General features: G+C 39.9%; 1 protein-coding gene across 2 annotated transcripts in view; it reads right to left on the bottom strand.

Moving 5' to 3' along the window:
* Positions 1–2,934: 2,934 nt before the first annotated feature.
* Positions 2,935–25,615, bottom strand: part of LOC136863282 (uncharacterized) — a 167,581-nt gene continuing 144,900 nt past the window's right edge. For both annotated transcript variants that reach the window (XM_067139666.2, XM_067139667.2), the window contains exon 4: positions 2,935–3,692. In XM_067139666.2, the coding sequence (XP_066995767.1) occupies positions 3,306–3,692 (387 nt within the window). In that variant the 3' untranslated portion in view covers positions 2,935–3,305. The remainder of the gene's footprint in view (positions 3,693–25,615) is intronic.

Raw genomic sequence — 25,615 nt, 5'->3', positions numbered from 1 at the left:
TTTAGAAGGACGCTGTACAACTCTGGAACTCCTGCTTTCTAATGTAATAGTCTCGTACGGTTTTTTTTTTTTTTTTTTGTCTAAAACGAAAGATTCTAAAGTGTGACCGCATTCAGGGCTTGAACCTACAGTGCGTAGAAGTGTGTTGATAGTTTCTACTAGAAAAGATTAGTGTGTCACATTCAGCTCTTTGTTGTTGAATTTCCTGTCTATGGAAACATCTGCTGGGCAAGGGCAGAATTGTCATGGAACCATGTCCCGTCATCCAAGAAAATAACTAAACATTTAAAACTATTCCTATCGGGCAAGTGACTGTTCGGTTTGGGTCACGTAGCTATCAGATATGGTAAGGATAGAAAGAAACTTTGGTTCAAGGAGCCCCGGGTTCGATTCCCGGCCGGGTCGAGGATTCTAACCTTAATTGGTTATTTCCTCTGCCCCAGATTCTCTCTCTCTCTCTCTCTGTGTGTGTGTGTGTGTGTGTGTGTGTGTGTGTGTGTGTGTGTGTGTGTGTGTGTGTGTGTGTGTGTGTGTGTGTGTGTGTGTGTGTGTGTGTGTGTGTGTGTGTGTGTGTGTGTGAGAAAAGAGAGAAGTAGAATAATTAGAAAAATATATCAGTAAAAACAAAAGTCTAAAATATATATACAAATATTAAAATAAAAAATAAAGCTTGTAATCGGAATATAGTAAGTTCGAACCCAACTGTCGGCAGCCCTGAAGAGGGTTTTTCGCGGTTTCCCATTTCCAAACCAGGCAAACGCTGGGGCCATACTTAATTAAGGTCACGGTCGCCCCGTTCCCACTCCTAGCACATTCCTATCCCTTTCCTATCCCATCGTCGCCATAAGACCTATCTGTGTCGGTGCGACGTAAAGCAGATTGTTAAAAAAGCAAAAAACAAACGATTCCTCTAATTTCGAGATATTCTGCTGTTAGTTATAAATTCAAAAATTCAATCTAACGACCTCTCACCGTTAATTTAAAGGAAGACATAGTTCGATAATAATAATAATAATAATAATAATAATAATAATAATAATAATAATAATAATAATAATTTTAATAATAATAATAATAACAATAATAATAGCTGATGTAGGATTCATTCTTGATCTACTGTGTCAGATCCTCTGTTACTCGGTATACTTATTTGGTGTGTTTGAAGTAACTGCACTGCCATGTGTATAATATTCGACTTGATGCAAGGGAAACTATTAGCATATGCAAGCAGTGTGGTTACTGAAACACTTGTATGGACACATGGCTAATTAAACTAAGACCATAAATGCATTGAGACAATAAAACAATGATTAGCAGAGTACAAACGATATAATGTTGGAGAATTCAGACACTGAAGTATCAAGAAAGCTTCAAAATCAAAATTGACTTTATTTAAGTGAGGTATATTGAATAAACTAAGACTGGAACAGAGAGATATGATTAGTCCTGCTTGAAGGAATAATTCTACTTCTGTTTGACTTCCAAATTTTCCATATTCATTTGATTGTTTTTTGTTTTGTTTTTTTACTTTCTTGTTCCCTTTCCATTTTGTTCTGTATAAACTTGGATAGAAACAGACATAGACTGGGGAACACATAATGAACAAAATGGCATTTATTGAACAACGTACTTCTGTCATTAACGTTTTGCATTAACAAATGAAAATAACCTTGTAGTTTTATATGATTTATACAGGTAAGCCAAGGGACGTATAGTTTTACATGGAATTCAATCTATTCTCCATTTCAGCAATCATAAGTGCATTGACAAAGTTTCTAATTACAGCTTAATAGAGGAAAATTCTAGCGATGATAACGCTACGCTACTCTTCCTTCACCAACTTGTTATTTGCTTTACGTCGCACCGACACAGATAGGTCTTATGGCGACGATGGGACAGGGAAGGGCTAGGAGCGGGGAGGAAGCGGCCGTGGCCTTAATTAAGGTACAGCCCCAGCATTTGCTTGGTGTGAAAATGGGAAACCACGGAAAACCATCTTCAGGGCTGCCGACAGTGGGGTACGAACCTCACCAACTTGTATGACCGATTACGAGAGTTCAGCGCGTTAAAACACTGACGACTGTGACGAGAACCGTTAGTCCCAGGAGAATGGCAGTTTTAAATCTCTCAACCTAATAATAATAATAATAATAATAATAATAATAATAATAATAATAATAATAATAATAATCCTTGAAGTAGTGTTTTTTTCCATTTCAACCCTATACTTGAGTTTTTTCAATATCATGGCTGCTTCCTTTCCAATCCAGGCCCCAATTAAGGACATATACACACCACAATAACAGAGGTTACCGAGCAGAAATACCATGGCCGTTAAACGGACGGTGTTGAGGACTAAAATGTTCTATGCTCCTAAATGAAAAAGCAACTACAATCAACGTCTCGGGAACTAACAACACATTTCACGACAAACAAGACGAATAAGAAATGCTAGGATTGTTCATACGTATCTTGGCTGACCATTTGCATATCTGTGCTGAAACTCACCGAAACATACCTACTGTTTTTCAATTCATCCCGCCATTTCAAACATTACTTCCTAGGAAAGGAGAATGCCCAGTATAAAACATTGATTAAGACAGCAAAATGTTGTTTCATCCGGAAGTTTTCTCTTTCATGAGCACTCATAGAACCTGTTTTCTTCACAACATAGGTTACAGAATAAATATTAGTGGTGTGGACCACACCTAAAATATTTCGTTCAAGAAGCTGATGTATGTAAAGTATGGCACAGTATTTGACATGTACAATCAAATAAGAAACATCAGATACATGTATATATTTATAATAAAAAGCACATTGATAATAGAAGTAGTAATAAAGAGTTAGGAAAATACAGAATCAGTACCGTTATTGAGAACATTTGCCATTTGAAGAATATACTGCAAAAAGGCAATTAAAATTTGTGCAGTGTTTCGGAGTCTTCAGAAGAACTGCTTTTTCCCAATTTTCCATTTTCTCCAACTTCAAAAATTTAGTTCATTCTTGTCACCTACAATAAGTTCAATGCAACAAGCTGTGTAATAATAATAATAATCAATAACACCTTCATAAAAATGAACAACATCTTTAACAGTTTATCCTCTTATGCTCGCTGTTAACACACACTCAATAAAAATGTCACTTTTAACCCGAACATTTTTGTCAATATACACAATCTGGCACATTTGTGTCTTTTAACAGAAATCTTGTTGCTCCATAAGACAATATTTCTGAGAGAGTTTATTTGAAACCTGCTTTCCATCAGCAGGTGTAAAACGTTGTTTGTATTATATTTGAGAGCTCTAAGTTACAACCTTATCGTAGGATGGTGGTGGGGACTCATCATTCCCCAGCATTGTTGCTGTATGAGCTGTTTGTTGCGGTAACAGTATTGCAATATGATAAGGAGGTGGGGGTGGTTCTGGCGGCGCCTGCACAGGGGACTGAGGGGGTCCAGCGACAGGACTAAATAAGAGAGGATTGGGCTGGTTGATTACTTGATTCATTCCTATGTCTTCATTTTGGCTTTGTCCCTGCTGTATGGTTGTTGGATTAGATACTTGTGAAGAAGTCACTGCAGCTGCTAGGAGATCTCTTGTTGCCTTGGATCGACATAAGGATACAGTGCAACCAGCCAAGAGGAAAACCACGAGCAGTGCGCAGAACACAAGCACCTCCAGTCCTGTTCCCTGCAAACACGAGACAAGCAGTAGTGCAACATTCTGCGACATTACATGAATCTCACTGATAATAAATATATATACTGTTGTTTCATATTGTGTAAGTAGTAAAAGAGAGAAAAAGTGTGAAATTTTAAACAAAACTCGTGAGAAGAGAAGTAGAGTAATACTCCAGACAATCAATGTCGGTATTGGTACTTGTTTAGAAGGAAGAAGTTGAGACAACTTGGGAACTTGAACGTGAAAGATAAATATTATTTTCATGACCTAAAATCAGCATATTCCGCTTTAGTTTCAAAGATTACACTTTAATTTAGTTTTCAGCAAGTCCATGAAAACAAAACAGGACATAGAATCACCAAAAGCCTAAATATAACTGTCCACTATCGTGAACTAGGGGTGAGAAGAATTCTGCCCAGTTGGCCAAGTTCTATTGCTGGCTCTATCACGAACTGGAATGGGTTGCATGTAGCTTAGGTAATTCGTTTTAGAAGATAAAAAACCCCATGGCACTACAGCCCTTGGAGGGCCTTGGCCTACCAAGCGACCGCTGCTCAGCCCGAAGGCCTGCAGATTAAGGGGTGTCATGTGGTCAGCACGACGAATCCTCTCGGCCGTTATTCTTGGCTTTCTAGACCGGCGCCGCTATCTCACCGTCAGATAGCTCCTCAGTTTTAATCACGTAGGCTGAGTGGACCTCGAACCAGCCTCCAGGTCCAGGTAAATATCCCTGACCTGGCCGGGAATCAAACTCGGAGCCTCCGGGTAACAGGCAGGCACGCTACCCCTACACCACGGGGCCGGCTTTTAGAAGATAAGCAGGTTAAATACCCATTCCTTGGCTGAATGGTCAGCGTACTTGCGCCTTCGATTCAGAGGAACCTGGCTTGGATTTCCGGTCTGGTCGGAGATTTTAACAGTGTGTGGTTAACATTGATGCTTTCACGGCCCGTACTTGTAGACATGATATGGGCTTTGGTGCTTATGTCGTGTGAAGAAAACAAGGTGAAACTCTTGACGTTTCGCAGAGAACGTTGCTCTGTGTCTTTAAGAGAAAATCTGGACTGTTCACGAGGAAGACTTCTACAATAATGAGGGTTTGATTTTAAGAATGCTTTACCGTTGAATCTGTAGTGGTAAGGTCGTTCGTCACCAGGTGGCTCGCTGTATACTGATACAGCGCTCCCAGTGGGAGCTGATGACAACATTCAGCTCTAATTAAGGGCACGTGTACGTGAATTATTTTCAAAAAATTGAATTTTTGATTTTCATGTATTATTATTCTTTGGAGTTCTCTCTTTCAGAATATATATAGTTTATATATGTTAGCAAGCATATTTTGTCCTAAATGTTGTTTTTAAGAATGTCTGCGCTAAGTAACCAAGCCCCTTTAAATGTCAAACATTTGAAAGTGTCATAACTTTTCCACCAGTAAAGATATCGGAAAGCGGTAAGTAGTATTTTAACGAAAGCTGCCATACGTAAGAATTGATTGCTCTTAGACCTGCCAGCCGCAACGAGCTAGGTTGTATACAGAAGCCAGTATTGTATTGTATAGTAGCGTGCATGAAATTCTCTATTTGTATACATCCAGCATTTGCCTAGAGTGAAAATGGGAAACCACAGAAAACCTACTTCAGGGCTTATTAAAACTGTACTATGGCTTAGCTATGAGGAGCAACCAGGGTAATTTGGAAGCTATGAGAAAATCTGTATGGGCTAGTTTAATTCACAAAGCATCAACTGTTGACCACCCACAACACGTGCTATGTCCTCCAGGTCCAGACTTCTGGTGTGGGTACCAGATAACAAAGACAGAGGGTAAAAGGTTATTGCCATAAACATTCATTACCTTATGTTGTTATTGAAGCCATAAAACCTATTTATATAGATCTTAGTGCCAAAAATCTCTTGGGGAAAATGTTTACATGGACGAACACAGAGCCCTAATTAGAGTTTCCATCATTGCATTTGGGAACGTGTGCCAAAAAGCGTATTTGTAGGTCTTCCTACCCTAAAAATGGGTGTATTGGATGCAGTTATCTACTTCAATGCAGGTGCTGTATCCAGATGTAAGGTACTGGACTCTTTAGGAATATCTCCAGGGAAAAATATGGCCTCAGCATTAGCTGCAATTGATCGTCGTAGGGTAACTGACGCTGAGAGGGCTGTATTTGAAAGCTCTAAAGAAGCCAGAACAAATAGCAGAAATAGGAAAATACTGCGGGATGATGAGAGTGTCCTAAATGGTGAGGAATATGGAGCTGGAATGCATAGAGACTGTAAGGGTTGGTCACAAACTTAAATTTTTACTTTGATTCGCTCTCCTGAAAAGTTGTATTTTTGAAGAATATTTATTTTACTATCTCAGTAACCGTTAATGATAGAACACTGAAATTTGGCACACAGTTTTAGTGTGCTATTGTCTGAAAAGTAGACTACAATCATGAACGTAGCTCTTTATTTATGGAAAATAGACCATAAAATATTCAACAAAATTTATGAAAATTTTAATAACAATTTTCAAACTTTTCCCAAAAAAGAACCATTTTACTGCATATCATGATTGTAGTCTACTTTGTAGCTACATTCTGTGGGTAGCATCTGTAAAAATATCATTCATATCCCACAAGTAGTTTCCGAGTGTACCCTTCCGACAGCTTGGAGTGATTTTGCAATCTTAGAAAACATCACAAGAAATAAACTCTCATAAAAAATAAACAATGAATTTTAACCAACAATTAATGCTATAACAACAATTTACAATGTTCATTCATTGCACATAATAATATTTGTCCACCTAGAACAAGTGTATCTGTTCAAATTATGATGGCAAATATAGTGATTTTACACTATTTTACTAAGGTCTTCACAGACACTTGCCCTTAAGATGTTCTATCACACACACACACACACACACACAGGTGTGTGTGAGAGAGAGAGAGGAGTAACAAAGAGGAAATCAGACGAATCAGGGACGAATGCGGTAGAAGAAATAAACAGAAACTAATAAAATAATATGCAACAAAAGACACCAGGATAGAATAGAACAGAGCTGAAGAATGGAAGGGAAGTGTGTGGAGAAAACCAGATGATGATAATGATGTGAGACGGTGTGTGAGTGGGGGGGGGACATAACCGGTGTACACACGTTTTGAAAGTATAACACTTAACACATAGCTTGGAATAAACTATCTGGTGATGACGAACGTACGAATTTGGAAAACACCGAAACGAAACAGCAATGGAGAAAGGACACAGAAGAGAACTACCTACGTAAATCCTTAATGGCTGGCAACCACGTATTACTTAATTGATAGCCAGTGTCACTGTTGAAATTGTTAGCATTTTTACGTATTGTTTAGTGTGGGTAAGAGCTCTACATCTCATGCCTGGGGTCTTTGAACGTGTTCGACAGTCGATGGCATGTCATCACAGAGCGTGTACTGAAGCAGGAGGGCGCTCTTTTTAACCCTTTCCTATAAAAGATTATAATTAAATTGACATGTAATAGTTTTATTCTCAACCATCTCAAAATGTACTTCAACTATTGATTTCTAATCTATGGTTATTTAATAACAAATAGGATCCCTAGACGTTTGAGTACTGGATTTTGATATAGGCTGTATATGTAGCTACAGTAATCCAGTAGATTTATCTTCTTGTACTAACGTATTTTATGTTATTGTGTAAAATGTGGAACAATGTAAACTACTCTGCGAATGAATTAGTCAACTACTGCTGTCTAAAGAAGTGTATGAATTCACTCCCTAGTCAGTACCATGGTAACTATCATAAGTTAAGAACTGCATGTTTTATCCGTATTAACATGTATTCAGGAGATTAGGTATGAGGCTATCCACCTTTCAATACACTGCAAGTAAAATGATAATGAGACCATTTTACAATTTAAGGGACCGATTTCAACCCAACCACGGGTTATCCTCAGCCTTATACTTCTTAATATCGCCAAGTTAAACAATGTACGTACAATCATTAAAATCCCTTACCGTATACATTATCTAAACACATAAAACACACATTAAAGTATAAAGCGACAAATATATAAAAGACACTTAAAACAGCAGAAGTGGAATTCAATTTTGGTAAACTGACCACTTGTAAACTAGTTCTATTGGACTGGAAGTCTGAAGCATGTCAACTCAGTTCACATTTGTTCCTTGTGTATGTCCCATTTGTTGGTAGTGCCAGTTTACACATGTTAACACCGTATCTTCTTAAATTATGTTTTAAAATGTTGGCCGAAGTTACGTGGTTGATTAGAAGTCATCAGCGGTTATAAATGAAGACCCGATAATATCTGGGTATTGTCCTGCGACTAAGCTTCTTGAAAGAAATGTAAGTTGTAGACCAGCCGGTGGATTGGGCTCAAGAGTATCCTCCTGTAGGAAAATCTTTAAATGACTGCAAGGGAAGAGAGAAAATAAAAAAATGTTAATAATGTTTTATAAGGTAAACCATAAGCAAAATTGTAAGAGACATACTCTTCGTCCATATTCCCCAAGTGTCGAACTGTTGGAAATCTGAAGGACACTATGCTCAAGTATTATTATTTTCGTGTGGCTATTCCTAGCCGAGTGCAGCCCTTGTAAGGCAGACCCTCCGACGAGGGTGGGTGGCATCTGCCATATGTAGGTAACTGCGTGTTATTGTGGTGGAGGATAGTGTTATGTGGGGTGTGTGAGTTGCAGAGATCTTGGGGACAGCACAAACACCCAGCCCCCGGGCCATTGGAATTAATCAATGAAGTTAAAATCCCCGACCCGGCCGGGAATCGAGCTCGGGACCCTCTGAACCGAAGGCCAATACGCCGACCATTCAGCCAACGAGTCGGACTACGCTCAAGTTAGCGCCGAACTGCTAACTATATCTTTATGTGTGGAAGACCGTGCAAGTGACCACGCGGCTTGGGTCACGTAGTTATCAGCTTGCATTCGGTAGCCCTGAAGATCGTTTTCCGCGGTTTTCCGTTTCCACACCAGGCAAATGCTGAGGCTGTACGTTAATTAAGACCACAGTCACTTCCTTCCCACTCCTAGGCCTTTCCTATCCCATCATTATCATAAGAGTCCGGCTCCATGGCTAAATGATTAGCGTGCTGGCCTTTGGTTACAGGGGTCCCGGGTTCGATTCCCGGCAGGGTCGTGTATTTTAACCATCATTGGTTAATTTCCCTGGCACGGGGACTGGGTGTATGTGTTGTCTTCATCATCATTTCATCCTCATCATGACGCGCAGGTCGCCTACGGGAGTCAAATCAAAAGACCTGCACCTGGCGAGCCGAACCCGTCCTGGGATCTCCCGGCACTAAAAGCCATGCGCCATTTCTTCACCATAAGACCTAACTGTGTCAGTGCGATGTAAAGCAAATTATACAAATAAACATAACATGTGTATAAGAATACTAAGTTATTTTATTTGGATATTTATATGTGTCATTTTATTACGAGTAGTAAATGCTAACTCATCTACGAAAAAATCGTTAGTATATACTCCTCTGAACAAGCATAAGAATGTATTTATTGACCATTTGACTCTTCGAGAATTAACCAACAGCAAAGTAGAGCCATGCGTTAGATATCCGCGATGTCATCTTGGGGAGACTGTGTTCAGCCCCAGAATCGTGGTCAGTCCGATCACTCGACTTGTCACCATGCATATCAAGCAAAACAAAGCCATCTCCGTACAAACAATAAAGGTCCATGGAGAAGTGGATGGTAAAGGCTTCCATTAATCGTAATATCGGCACTAACGTGAGAAAGTGTCTTTGCCCCCAGAAAATAACCTCTGGTGTAGGCTGGTGAGCCTCTCATTTCTAAATTGCTTGACATCGTGACGGAAAAATGAACCCATGTCCTTCTGGGTGAACCAAACCAAACATGACTGTACTACTTCCGCTAGACAGACCCTCATGTAAACTAATACTGCTGTTATTTCTGTACGCCTATATCCGGACAGCAAGCAGTAACATACAGAAATAGACCCCGACTGTCTCATATTGCGAACTGTCATAGCGAAACACACAGCAACCTCAGAACAGATCAGAGGTAATATTGCACCAGGGGTATCGGCTAGGACTATTTGCAGCTACGTATTTGTTTGAAACTAGGCAACGGACACGATTTGCGATATTTGGTAGAAGTATAAATACAATATTTCTGGTGGGGTCGGTGGGACCTGAGCCTTGGCATTCACCTACAAGTAAGATGTCTTACATGCTGCTGCGTCAACACCCACTACTATTAACTGAAATTTATAAAATATGGCGTAACTCCCAGAACTCAACACAGGTGGATGTTATTACCAACGGCGAGACAACACACAGTCTTAAACGAGGAATATCAACGAATTACTTTTCAAATCTTAATCACCGGGCGAGTTGGCCGTGCGCGTAGAGGCGCGCGGCTGTGAGCTTGCATCCGGGAGATAGTAGGTTCGAATCCCACTATCGGCAGCCCTGAAAATGGTTTTCCGTGGTTTCCCATTTTCACACCAGGCAAATGCTGGGGCTGTACCTTAATTAAGGCCACGGCCGCTTCCTTCCAACTCCTAGGCCTTTCCTATCCCATCGTCGCCATAAGACCTATCTGTGTCGGTGCGACGTAAAGCCCCTAGCAAAAAAAAGTAAAATCTTAATACACACATATATCTTGACGAAGTCTAATACACTTGAGCATCGCTTCGCTCGGCATAAATGCTGTAAACAAACCAATAGTGATAAATTAATACAGCGCGAACCCGACTCGTTGGCTGAATGGTCAGCGTACTGGCCTTCGGTTCAGAGGGTCCCGGGTTCGATTCCCGACCGGGTCGGGGATTTTAACCTTCATTGGTTAATTCCAATGGCCCGGGGGCTGGGTGTTTGTGCTGTCCCCAACATCCCTGCAACTCACACACCACACATAACACTATCCTCCACCACAATAACACGCAGTTACCTACACATGGCAGATGCTGCCCGCCCTCATCGGAGGGTCTGCCTTACAAGGGTTGCACTCGGCTAGAAATAGCCACACGAAATTATTATTATTATAATACAGCGCGAGCCTAAGTCAAGATGCCGGTTACTCCCTGTGCCGTGTCTAGGAAAGTGGATGTTGCAACAGCAGCCTGACCCATGTAAAGATGCCATGGTTTCAGATAATCTGCGATAAGCTTCCGTACAGCGTACAGCGTGATTGCTTCTTATACAGCAGTAAATTAATCTGTTTAGCGCGTTTCATGGTTACTGAATTAAGTGTTGAGTAGCGTGTTTTTGTGTGTTGTAAATTTTAAATTTATTTCATGAGGCTGAATTGCAGAGAGTAAATCGAAATATCATCACACGCTACAACACTTGTCTGTAGGCTGAGGGATATAATTTTCAATACTTATTGTAATGGGGTATTATTGTTTTTCTATCAGTTTCTCAATCTGTTTATTCGTTCATCGAAGTTGATGGGTGGCGTGTCGGCGAGAACGCTCTCGTTTATGCGGTATGCAGGAAGGAGGGCAACCTTCGCGGGACCCGTCTTGTTTAAATACATATCTAGACGAATTCTGACCCCTTATGCCTTGCTTCACATGGCATACTGTCAACACCAACAGTAAGCGACTAAGTAACCCGTCACAAAAAAAAAAAAAAAAGATCAGAGCATCGAACTGTGGTAGTCTCGCATCGCGCTGCTGAAACGTCCAACTCTCCTGGCTAGCGGGTGTGAACTAGACCTGTACCAAGAATGATATGAATCTAACCAAAATAAATGTTCTCAGTAAAGAGCTTTCGTCATATATGTACTATGATTATTTATCACCGAGCTCGATAGCTGCAGTCGCTTAAGTGCGGCCAGTATCCAGTATTTGGGAGATAGTAGGTTCGAACCCCACTGTCGGCAGCCCTGAAAATGGTTTTCCGCGGTTTCCCATTTTCAAACCAGGCAAATGCTGGGACTGTACCTTAATTAAGGCCACGGTCGCTTCCTTCCCAGTCCTAGCCCTAGCCCTTTCCTGTCCCATCGTCGCCATCAGACCTATCTGTGTCGGTGCGACGTAAAGCAACTAGCAAAAAATGATTATTTATCAGTTGTAATTTAGATCAGCAGTTTGTTTTATTTCATACGGCATAAAACCAAAAGACTACCACGACTATTATTCCAGGCCGTAAATGCATGAATGAAAATAATATCATTTAGTTCCGTAGGTGAGTTTTCCTACATCTGTATTTTGTTCAAACAGTTTGAAAAACAAGGGAAATATTCGTCGTATGTTTTATCTCCTTTGTACACTGTTATGTAATTTAGTCAGTAGGATTGGCCGATAGGGGTGGTTATAGTTACAAAATGATTATAGAACATAATGAAGGTACGTGTGCGGGTGTGGTGCGCGCATCCTCGATTGTCATTACAAGGACAGATATTTTTTTTGCTATGGGCTTTACATCGCACCGACACAGATAGGTCTTATGGCGACGATGGGATAGGAAAGGCCTAGGAGTTGGAAGGAAGCGGCCGTGGCCTTAATTAAGGTACAGCCCCAGCATTTGCCTGGTGTGAAAATGGGAAACCACGGAAAACCATTTTCAGGGCTGCCGATAGTGGGATTCGAACCTACTATCTCCCGGATGTAAGCTCACAGCCGCGCGCCTCTACGCGCACGGCCAACTCGCCCGGTCAAGGACAGATACAAGTGAATTATGTTGATATTCAGACTGCAGTGCAGGACAAAATCTTACATTCAAATATATAACAAGAACAATATGATCAAGGTCAACAGTTTTACAGCGAATGGTATGTTCAGTTTACCAAACTAAAATCCAACTTTCGAGAATTCTGAAAAAAATAGATTCAACAGATCTGTTGATTTTACCTGTTATCTGTTTATTGCCAGTTTCGGCTTATTTTATTTTTGTAAACGTTCCATGTATGGGTTTTCTAACACCCAGTAACCCCCACCTCCGGCTACGCCCCTGAATTTAGTGGCAGCCTTGAATGGATGGAGCAGTTTATCAATAAATATGGACTCTGAATTTCTTCCTGAATGGAACCAGTGTTGTAAATTGTACATATATTTAGAGGCGTACGAATTAAGGTTAATATAATATACCTAAAAATTTGGTACCTTAATAGAAGACTAAAAAATAGACATCCTGTCAAGAAAACCCCAAATATCCCACGTCTTTCCTTGGTGTATTCTCCAGTCACCTCCCATAATTTCCCTGAGGATATTTTGTAATGATACAACCAAGGTTGATGTTCGATTGTTTAATATCATACCTGGCGTTTCCGAAGACATTAAAATAGTAGTTAGTGGGACGTAAAGCAAATAACATTATTATTATTATTATTAATATCATACCCGATTATTTCATAAACTGAACGTACTGACAGTCATCTAGCATCCGTTATAACCGGAAATTTCTGTAAACAATTTAATGTTGCTGACGTTATATTGGTTTTTATATTCAAGAAAATTCTGAATGCCCCCCCCCCCCTCCCCTGGAAAAGATCCTGCGGGCGCCCATGGATACAACCACGTCATCATCATTTCAATTGAACACAAAACATACAGCTTCTAATAAAGAAAAGCGCGTCCATAATCTTGTATCTTTCCTGTTCGTACAAACAAATTGAACACTTGAAGTAAACAAAAAATACATGGTTTCTGGAACATGTTAGTATCTAGTGGAATGTTCCCTAGCATTTATAACTGCCTGACATCATCGCCGCATAGAATACACTAATTTCTTGCACATGTCCGGGCTGATTTTCTGCCATTCTTGAAGAATCACACTTTTAAGTACCTCCTTCGTACGCACACGTTGCCTACGGAGATTCCTCTTCAATGTAGCTTAAATATGTTCGATGGGATTTAAAACCGGGTACTGGGGAGGTGTTCTAAGCTGCTTAGGAATGTTCCAGATCAACCTTGTCTTATTAATATCAGCAGTGTGTTTTGGGTCATTATCATTCTGGAACATATAAACAGGTGGCATCCTCATTTTTTGGGCACTCTGCTTCACGTTTTCCCTCAGGATTGCATTATAGCCCTCCTTGTTCATTATTCCGTCAATGAAATGTATGTTACCCACACCTCTGGCCGACATACAGACCCAACACCGTATTTTACAGTTGGGAGTGTATTCGCCACATCATTGTCTGTACTAATTTTTATCCATATTCTGTGGATGCCATCTGACCCAAATAGGTTTATTTTTGTCTCATCAGACCAGATAATATAATTCCAGAATTCGTTATCCTTACTTACATGCTCCTTAGCAAATGTCAGTCTAAGCCTTCTGTTTTTTCCTACTTACATATGGCCTTTTCCGAGGGATTCTTCCATAGTATCCATGCCGATACAGGGTCCAATGGATGGTGGAGTTTCTGATCTTCTTTCCAGTTCGTTCCTCCGTGAGTTGTCTCAATAATGGTGCACTTAATTTGGAATCTGACTTCATCAGCCGAACAGCAAACCGTTCTTCCCTTTCAGTTAAACACTTTCTCCTCGGTTTCCTTGGCGTGTTCTTAACAGTGCCTTTGTATTTAAGTTTACCAACCACATATTGCACCCTAGAATGTGTTCTATTAACCGGCTGTCCAATCTTTCGAATGAAAATCCTTTAAGTGCCAGTTTAAGTATAGTGTTCTTAACTCTGCACTCCTACCCATGTCCACCACAGATACACTAGGAAGGAAAGTAACGCACTTGACCAGTCGTATGCCATCACTGAGACTTTTCCGTGCATCGCAAACAAACAGTGGGCATCATCCTGTCCATGTGTACGAATACAACTGGTACACGCATTTGTCGATGCCGGCATATTCATATCAAATATTCTTGCCTGTATGGAAATAAGTATGGTTTCTGCTAATGAATCAACATTGACAAACCAGGTTTTTAGCCGTAAAGTACGTTTTATTTCAATGTTTCAATCGTTAATGTGAATATACGAGATTTCATAAGAAATTGAAGCCTGTACGAATAACAGAGCCACATACTGTAAATAAAACACACAGTACGTCATCCACAGCGGACAAAAGCTTGAAGAACAGTTTACCATCACATACTTCCTTAAGCTATAGGGACCCACGTCTACATACAAGAAAGAAGAGTGCCGAGCGGAAAGGGTCTAAATTCTAAATCGTCTGGTACCTAACTGACTCTGCACCAACCACTACCTGTCGCATGTATAAATAACCGTCTACGCAAACATGAATACAGCTTCTTGGCATTTTGCTTTCCCTCTCTGTCTTGTTATGGTGAGTCTTCTTACAACTTACGCCACCCTTAATATTAATGGTGCAAGGAGTATTACAACTCAAGCGCTGCTTAGTTTGTTCGTGAAGGAATATGATATTGATATCTTATTCCTCCAGGAAGTTAATGAGACAAACTTCCATTTCTTATATAACTATGACTATATAACGAACGTAGGTGATAACTTCCGAGGAACTGCAATAGTATACAGGAAAGGAATTCAGCTCACTGATGTCATCATGGACCCTACGGGAAGGTTTCTGTCTGCCACCTATAATAACACAAGATTGATAAACGTATATAGCCCATCCGGGTCACAGTACAAACAGGACCGAGACCTATTATTTACAAATGAAATAGTGCCCCATTTAGTGACACCTGGTCCAATAATTCTAGTAGGTGATTTCAACTGCACTCTTCACCCACGAGACCAAACAGGTACTTTTAACTTTTGTCCAGGCCTTCAGACACTAATAGTCTATGCAGCTCAAGGATGTGTGGCAGCAGCTACACGACCCACATGTCGAACTTATATATTGTCGTGGGGAGTCGAAATCCAGGATAGATAGGATGTACGTATCCACGGCACAAGTACAGCTCCTCGATAGCTGTAAGGTGATTCCAGTCGCCTTTAGCGATCACCATAGCGTTCTAGTTATGATGAAGACAACAAGGAGTGACAGATGCATCATGGGGAAAGGAATATGGAAGATGATTAGATCTGTTTCCAATAATACTGAGGATGTCCAACGTTTCACGGAGTATTATCACCAATGCAAATTAGCGCAAAATCGCTATAGTAGCGTGATGGACTGGTGGACATACCTGCCATTAGAGCTCTCGGACGGACAACAGCGTATGAGCACAACCAGGATACAAGTAGGAAAATTGAATTATATGACAGAGTTTTGTTTGATCTGCATCACAAGGAACAGCAAGGCCAAAATGTATCTTCTGCATTAAATTCTATTAAGAGAATTATTTTAGGTATTAGGGAAAGCAGCCTAGAACAACTACATCAGCACGTAAAAGGCACTTCCCTCATAGAAAGAGAGAAAATCTCTCTCTACCACATTGCCAAGATTAGACGATCAGCCAATAAGCAATTTATTAATCGAAGGTATAATGGTAAAGGGACAATGTTCACTACAAAGGAACAGCTCCTTGCAGAAAGTGAGAGATATTTCCGTGAAATGTTTGCAGAAGACAGCATCTCAGAGTTCGATATTGACAGATATGTTCATCATCTCCAGAGTCATCTAAAAGGAGATGATATCGCACATCATACTGATCATATTTCCGAAGAAGTGAAGCGCGCGTTAGACCATACTGCACCAAATAAGACGCCAGGCTATTATGGGATCCCCAATGAATGGTATAAGAAATTTTGGAACATTATCAGTATTTTTTTTTGCTATTGGCTTTACGTCGCACCGACACAGATATGCTTTATGGCGACGATGGGACAGGAAAGGGCAAGGAGTGGGAAGGAAGCGGCCGTGGCCTTAATTAAGGTACAGCCCCAGCATTTGCCTGGTGTGAAAATGGGAAACCACGGAAAACCATCTTCAGGGCTGCCAACAGTGTGGTTCAAACCTACTATCTCCCGAATACTGGATACTGGCCGCACTTAAGCGACTGCAGCTATCGAGCTCGGTATATTATCAGTAAAGACCTGACACAAGTTATTAATTATGCCTTCAGTCACAACATACGTGGTACATTTGCAGAGGGAATTATCATCCTAATTCCAAAACTCTCCAGTTGCACCTATATCAGTGACTATAGACCTATTACAATATTAAACACCGACTATAAACTACTGGCCAAGATTTTAGCGAACATAATCAGAACTATCCTCCCTTCATTAATTACTAATGGACAGGTTTGCACTATACCTGGAAAAAAATTACATAATCTACTGGCAATTCGTGATGTCATCATATATCATTCAGTGTGTGACATTGCTTCAGGAGCTCTGGCTAGCACTGACCTCAGCAAAGCATCCGATAGGATAGCACACTCTTTGGAAAATTTTAAAAAAGTTTCGATTTCCAAACAGTATCATAGAAACAATACAGCGCATATACCACAAGGCATCCTCACGAGTTATGATAAATGGATTTTTCTCAGCAAAATTTTCGATAAACAAATCAATTAGAAAAGGATGTCCATTATCAATGGCACTTTTTGTTTTAGCAATAGAACCCCTGATTCAAAGTTTGAAAAATTCTTTAACCGGACTAACTATTAACAACGAATGCTTCGCAGTACGCGCATACGCGGATGACATTACCCTACTGTTGACCAGTGACAAAGATGCTAATAGTGCGCAAGAGGCTCTCGAGGCCTTCTGTAAGGTGTCTGGGGCACAAGTGAATTATAGCAAATCCTCATTATTGCTATTAGGTTCAAATGAAAATCGACAAATATTTGCCAGCTCCCGGATTCCAATTGTTAACCACTGCAAGATATTGGGCATTACCTTCAATAACGATATTTCAGAGACGATATAGACTAATTGGACTTTTGCTTTAAACACCCTACAGTTTCAGCTAAAGGAGGAACTTTCAAGGTGACTCAACATTTTCCAAAAAGTCTGGCATATAAATATCTCTGCGCTGTCGAAGCTCTGGTACCTTGCCCAAATTCTTCCCGCCTCACATGTCATTTGCCAACGTGTTGAAATGGCAATTGGATTTTATCTGTGGAAAGGATACAGATACAGAATAAGAAGAGATCAACTTCACCTTACTGAACAGGATGGTGGCTTGCGCCTAATTGCAGTCGAAAAGAAATGCACAGCACTCTTTCTGTCACATATCAGTAAAGCATTGAACTCACGAGGAGATGTATTTGATAGTGCAGTGCTGAAATTGTGGGTAACAACAAACCTGCAACAACAAGAACCCTTTAGAAGCTGCTTCCAGAACGCTATCTCGATTCTACAACAACTTCCAGAAACAGAAATTACAGCTGGAAAGTTGGATAAAGCTAAGAATATATACAACTTCAGATTGAAGCAATATAAATGTATTCCACTAGTACAACAGAAATACCCACATCGTGACTGGAAGCAGATCTGGAAAAATATTTGGAAGAAATGGATCCCGATTGAATGGAGGGTATCGCTCTACATATACACAAATGAAATCATCCCGACGGGTGAGAAATTGAAACGGCATGGACAAGTATCTGATGACAAATGCCTGGTATGTCATCAGAGGGACAGTCTCGTGCATCGAGTTACCACTTGAGGCAATACGGCACTAGTTTGGAGATGGACACTGAACGCTATCTACAGGATATCAGGGACAACAACAACCAGTGACAGAGTGAGAGGGATACTGAATCTGGAACTAAATCACGCACAGAACGAGAGTGGAAACGCTTGCATATGGATAGAGGCATGATTTTTTCGCATTAACGATAAACGCGACAAAAATATTTTGAAGCGATTTTGCGATATCTTTACGAATCATATGTTTCTGGTTAGGAAAATATGGATATTATGTTCGCGAATTAAAGCGATAAGGCCATTTTAAAGCGAAATTCATTTATTTCGCGATATTACAGCGAAATCTGTAGTGAATAACGAACTTGATATTTTGTTCCAAGATTATGTATGAAAAGAAAAGGAAGAGCGAACAAAGATTCATCAACAGGAAAGATGTTATCATTAATGTTCGGGATAATCTCTTTAAGACATGGCATCAAAGAAAAGGGGTTGGCTCCAGGCTTCTTGCCAAACGAAATGTTTGGAATGTTGGCTTGTGGTGGCTGGTAATCCCACCCCAGCCTGACTCCTCACGGCATTGTGCAATGCTGTAATCCCTACTGACGTCTACAAGCAGCACAATTGACTGGTGTAATTCGGCTTCGTGGTCAGGTAAAATTAAGAAAGTGATCACAGACAGTACCGTAGATGGGTCGCTCGACAAGTGTTACGGTGCACAGTAGAGCTAAACAGTTTGCGAGTGAAGGTTTATACGTTTCGGAAAGCAATATTTTAATGTGTAGATTTTTTAATGTTCATATCGAGTGGAGAAAAGAGAGACTGTCTCAAAACATTGTTTTAAAAATAAGGAACATCAGACCGTGAATTTAGCACTCCAACAGTGAAACGGAAGGCAACAATAGAACTCCCATTAGATATGCAAAAGAAAGCTAAGAGTGAAAAAACAGAATTTATTCACGAAACAACAGCGATGCTACTCAAAGCCAACATCCCGCTGGAGAAGGTAGACGACCCTGCAGTCCGGAAATGGCTTCAAAAGTATGTACCAGGTATGTACAGTCTATCAATTAAACCACCACAATCAACGATCAGTGATAGTAAGACTAGGTTTTCTAAGACCTCTTTCTGATAAAGATTTTTCTTTTTTTCTATTGGTTAGGTTTGAGACCTTCCCACGGCCAACCAACTAAGGAAACAGTGATTAATATTAGAATGTCATTAAAGCGAAATTAAAGCGATACGGCAATGTCTATTTCGCGAAATAACGCGAAAATGAGTATCCTTCTCGCGAAATCGTTCAAAAATTAATGCGAAAAATCATGTCTCTACATATGGATAACAGCCGGAGCCATTAACTACAACATCAAGGCGTAATCTCAGCATACAAGTGCGACTTTACCTGGATTTCTGGATCATCTCAGGAAAGAACGATGGAAGATGGTCAGACAGAAGTGTCTTCAAGAAGCTTTTGGAACACATCTTTTTAAATTCTGAGTGCCTTCCTGTTATGTCCCTTGTGTAATATCTGCCAATTTTATGTTAACTGCAGAGTGTTTTGTGGTGGTAAAACTGTGTACTGTTCAAGGATTTGGATAATGAATGACAGGCATAATTAAGATTACTCCTAGTGTGCAAAAGGAAAAACTGTTTGGTTTTTTTAATTATTCTTCTGTGAACGACTTGATGTTCTCCTGTGTTAAATTTTAATTTGTTTAGATTCAACTTATCAACGTTCTGTTTGCGGAATTATCCTAAATTTGTTCTAATATTTTTGTTTTAAAAACAATAAGAAGTTTGTGTAACTCGTTTAGTATGTACGTAGAGTTTGCTTGTTTTGAAACAGTTGTATGACATTGTCAATAAATTATAAAAAAAAACACGCAAAAACTAAGCAACACAGAAAGGAAATGAATCTGCGCGCACAAGCGACCATTCAGTCGCAGTTAAAGCCCTGTCACTGTCTGACTGCATGAATTTTAGCAGAGGCGGGACAGGTTTTTCTCCGGGTACTCCGGTTTTCCCTGTCCTCTTTCATTCCAGCAACACTCTCCCTTAACATTTCATTTCATCTGTCAGTCATATATCATTGCCCCAGAGGAGTGCGACAGGCTTCGGCAGCCGGCTCATTCCAATCCTCGCCGCTAGATTGGGGCTTCATTCATTCCATTCCTGACCCGGTCGAATGAGTGGAAACAGGCTGTGGATTTTCATTCAAGTACCGATTCGCACATATACTTTTTGGATACAAGGAATTAAAAAAAATTAGGATAATGGACGGGTTAATTATTAGCGTGTTAAATATTTAAAGCAATAAAAGGATTTAGCAATAATAATTGTGATCGGCGGAGGCATTTCTAATATCTTGGGACACTCCAAGTAAGTAGTACGACTGCAACACTGACAAATTAATGAAATTTATTATGTGCACCATAAGATACTCAAATAATTTCATTAAGAGATCATCAGTCATGCTTTAATATTATTTGAAAAACATGTTCTCCAGAAGAATGTTTCTAAATATTCTGAAGAATATCTAATTTTAGGTAAGGAAAATTCGATAAATTAGTACATTATCCACCGTGCAACTGCAAAGAACGAACGATTTATCAGTCGTAGTGCGCGCGTAACAATAAATGCTGCCACGGCAATTTTTCAGGCGCAGCGACCAGAAATCGCAAGTGCACGCCTACTGTAAGTCTCCCATCTAATTGAATCGGTTATTTTTGAAATCCCGTAAGTCACGAAAGGTATGTTTGTGGGAAAACAGAAAAAAACTGACTGGTAAATGAACCAGAAACTATTTGTAAACATTTTTCTCTGTAGATTAATACTTATAGAAAGACATAATAGAAGTAGGATATGAAGTTTTATTCTTTATTAACTTTGCCTATAGATCAGGTTAAAACTCAGTGACTTGCGGGATTTTAAAACCAGCTTAACAACACTGCATTATTGACTTAAAGAAAAACCAAAATTCATACTCATATGATTTAATGATGTGTTTATCTGCTTTATTTATGCATAAAAAGTTGTAAACTTTTACAGTACCAATAAACTCCTCCCAGATTGTACAAAAAACTTATTATTTTAATACACAATGAAGCATGAAACATACTTTTTAAATAAAATTCCACCGAGCTCGATAGCTGCAGTCGCTTAAGTGCGGCCAGTATCCAGTATTCGGGAGATAGTAGGTTCAAACCCTACTATCGGCAGCCCTGAAGATGGTTTTCCGTGGTTTCCCATTTTCACACCAGGCGAATGCTGGGGCTGTACCTTAATTAAGGCCACGGCCGCTTCCTTCCCACTCCTAGCCCTTTCCTGTCCCATCGTCGCCATAAGACCTATCTGTGTCGGTGCGACGTAAAGCAACTAGCAAAAAAAAAAGAATTCCTTATTTACCGTATTCCAGAAGACAAGTTAGAACGTTTGGAGAAGTTATTTTCAATTAAATTATGCATTATCAGCAAGGAAATATTACCTTAAACATCAAACTACATGCAAGGTACATTAGTATTTCATGGATACACTTTTTTGTTATTGCAGCTTACAGATGAAGTTTGTTTCACTCTTGCACTTTGTATTTTGTTACACTTATATGAATGCGTATTCCTAATTCCTTCTTTTTCTTTTTGACACTAACATCATCGTCTGAAAAAGACATGTGTGCACAACAATCACAAACGCAAAACAATGTGCGTCCCGGGATTAGTGAAATTCGTGTTACCAACAGCTGATGCTTGAGAGCACACTCTAGCGGTAAAACATTGTTACGTTGAGAAACCCCGCAAGTCAGCGACTTACGGAGTTTTAAAACCAAACCAAATATTGACGATACCTTCACCGCTATTGTATTCATCAGACTAACGGGTGTGTACACAAAATGATGCATCTACCCTTCAACATTCACTTTGTCCCATAAAACGAAATTGTCAAAAAAATGTGACTTACGGGGTTTTAAAACTAACCGATTCAATTGAGATTTGGTACAAAGACTTCAGTAGGAATGTGTTATTCAGCCATATCATATTAAATGCCCAGTCATTTATTTAGCAGCTGTTTTGATGTATCAACATGTGCTCAAACGAGCAAACTTTTACACCCCAAAACTGCTACTAAATATACGACAGGGGATCTACTTTTGATATGGCTGAATAAAATAATCCTACTGAAGTCGTACCAAAACTCAGTCAGATCGGAGACTTACAGATGAAAGGGTTTCCTTATCGGTCTAAATGGGCGATGTTTGAACAATGATCTCTGTATACCCAAAACTCGACAACAGGCTCGGTATACCAGACCAGTGAGTTGTTTAGTCAGTCAGTAGGTGATCGAACTGTGGGCTTGTGCCTTGTTTCCGATTCACGTATGTGCGTTACGAGTGTTATATGCAGTAAAAAGTAAAATCGTGTCCTCATCCAGAGGTGGTACTACTCTTCTCAGACATACACCCATTGGAGGTGAGCTGCATGTACCATTTTAACTACATACTATCCCTCGTACGATTATGAAATCTCTGGCAGTACTGGGAATATCCGGGAGATAGTGGGTTCGAACCTCAATGTCGGCAGCCCTGAATATGGTTTTCCGTGGTTTCCCATTTTCACACCAGGCAAATTCTGGGGCTGTACCTTAATTAAGGCCACGACCGCTTCCTTTCCATTCCTAGGCCTTTTCTATTCCATGGTCGCCATAAGACCTATCTGTGTGGGTGCGACGTAAAGCAAATAGCAAAAAGTACCAGGAATCGAACCCAGACCTGCGAGGATGGCAACTACTAGTGCTAACCGCTGTGCTATGGATGATGGCTAGAGCTAGGAATTTTAGGTGTTGCACCCTAATCCTTTTCCGCTATTAAAATACCCAGACTAGCTTGTCTTGCAAAGAAAATGAACACCCCTAATTGTATTTTAGTTGCGCTTTTTTGCACCTTTTCCCAATGCTAGCACCCTTTTGCACCTTTTCTTTAATGTCAGCACTTTTTCCACTTGTTTAATACTTTTTTGTCTCTTTTTCCGCATTTTATTCCTAGAGAAATTGAACAAGGCAAGTCGAAAATATCTTCTGTAAAGCTTGGTTCTATGTAGTGTATCAATTCGTCGCTAGAATCGTAGGCTCCCAATACTGCTCTAATTGGGAGCTTAAGTACGAACCTGGTGATAGTTGAATTATTAGCTTCCCGCCCTTCGTCAGCTGCTTATCTGCCGGCCTTTTTAGTATTACGTAGGTGACGGTTCAGCGTACGCTTTGACTGTGTGTGGTGTCTGCCACTGTCCTATTAGCAAACAGCTTAACATTATGCTATTTGCTATTACTGTAGTATCAGTATCATGTACGCTGAAACAGAACATGAACGCCGAGAAAATACGTGATAGTGCTAAAAAGTTTAGTGCTGATGGTATTCAAAGCGACGGGTCAGTTCTGAGGTGCAATGTTTGCGATATATCAATTACAATTGATATAAAGAAAACCACCAACGTAATCATGTTATGCAGAATATAGCAAGAGAAAAATACGTGGAGAACAAGGAGGCTATATGAGATTACATAAATGGGCTGTTGTGATGGATGTGAAGGAAGCATTGGATGATATTGCAAAGCAGATACTAGAACCCTGGTGTTAAGGATGTTGGAACAAATAGGCATTTAATATCGACTGCAACCATTTGTGTCTGTTGACGTTGATCATTCCTTTTCTATGTACTGTATAAGTATTTACTTAGTGACCGGAGATGCAACCTCACTGAACATAACATTGAAAACGTTTTTTAATGCTATTTGTTCCGGGCGTCGACCTATAGAGATATTTTGCCCCTATTTGCACCATGTGATATGAACCTGCGTGTAATTGGAATGGAGGAAGTGTAGTGTGTTGAATGTGAGGAAAGGAACGTTAAGGACGACACAAATACCCACTCCCCAGGCCAGGGATATTAATCATTTACAATTAAAAAGCCCCGACCCAGCAGGGAATCGAACCCGGGGCCGCCGGGTGACAAGCGGACGCGTTTCCCCCTACACCGTGGGGCCGGACAAATTGAAATATTAAATATTTTCTTGTTTTGACGGTTTTCTGGACATGTGATTTTAGTAACATTGTGTTCTGGGACTTGTTTTAATACATGATAAAGAGCGAATTTTGTGTCCTTTTATATGATGAAAAATTGGTTTTGGTGATTTTTGTATGAATATTTTGATTTAAAATTTTCACCTTTTTTGCACCTTCCTCGACTACATTAAAGTGCCTTTTTCTCCTTTTTAACCAAACTTCTTGCACCTAAAATTCCTATCTCTAATGATGGCGCAAAGAAGATGATGTGCGGATCAATGCATGTGCAACAGTGTACTAATGAGTGAGGCACTTCCGAGGCTTTACGAGCTGTTCGATCTGCCTACACTCGTTCTGTTCCGGTAGGCTCATTTGTTCAATGAAGTTGAGCGTCTTTTCAAGCATGGTTCTTCCAAACGCTCATTGACCAGAGTTATCGAACGGGAAGCTTTAAAGGAGCCTACTCTGAGTTAGACCATCCCTTATAAATGAACGAGTCTACACATTGTTTCGCACAACTCTACTTGCCAACACATTCCGAGCTGTCAGCGGAGAGATGGTGTGGAATGACATTAGTAGACGAATAAGTTTGAGTGGCGTTTATAAAAGTAGGAAAGATCACAATATGAAGATAAAGTTGGAATTCAAGAGGACAAACTGGGGCAAATATTCATTTATAGGAAGGGGAGTTAGGGATTGGAATAACTTACCAAGGGAGACGTTCAATAAATTTCCAATTTCTTTGAAATCATTTAGGAAAAGGCTAGGAAAACAGCAGATAGGGAAACTGCCACCGGGGCGACTGCCTTAAATGCAGATCAGTATTGATTGATTGATTGATTGATTGATTGATTGATTGATTGATTGATTGATCGATCGATCGATCGATCGGTAGTTTGGGGTGAAAATCTACTTCTCCGAAGCATCTGTTACTTTATGTTGTGGCGGCCTCGAGTATTAATATACTGTATGTTTATAAACTCTGTGATGTTTGGGACATCACTGCATGTTTTTAATTATTGAACTATGAAATTAATTGATAAGATGTGTATATTTAATCACTGATAGGTCATGTTTAAATTAATATATATATATATATATATATATATATATATATATATAGGGTTTTTATCATCCATTTCAATCATCATTTCATTTCTTTGTATCGCGGCTATAACGTATTCTGAACGAACAAATTATTCGGTAAAGTATTTCAACATCATGCATATTTATAACTTGCAGTAAATTTTCCAATAGCCGTGGGGAGGTGACCAAGTCAGCAGGCTAATTTCAGCACAATTCCAGGAAAAGTACGTCATCTAGGTTACGAGAGACCTTACCCTCTCTACCTCATGAAGAGACAGTTGATACATTATTAACACCCACTTTT

Source organism: Anabrus simplex, chromosome 2, assembly GCF_040414725.1.
Source record: "Anabrus simplex isolate iqAnaSimp1 chromosome 2, ASM4041472v1, whole genome shotgun sequence".
Classification (NCBI taxonomy): Eukaryota; Metazoa; Arthropoda; class Insecta; order Orthoptera; family Tettigoniidae; genus Anabrus; species Anabrus simplex.
Note: the sequence above shows the minus strand (reverse complement) of the source record. Positions and strands in the feature narration are given on the sequence as shown.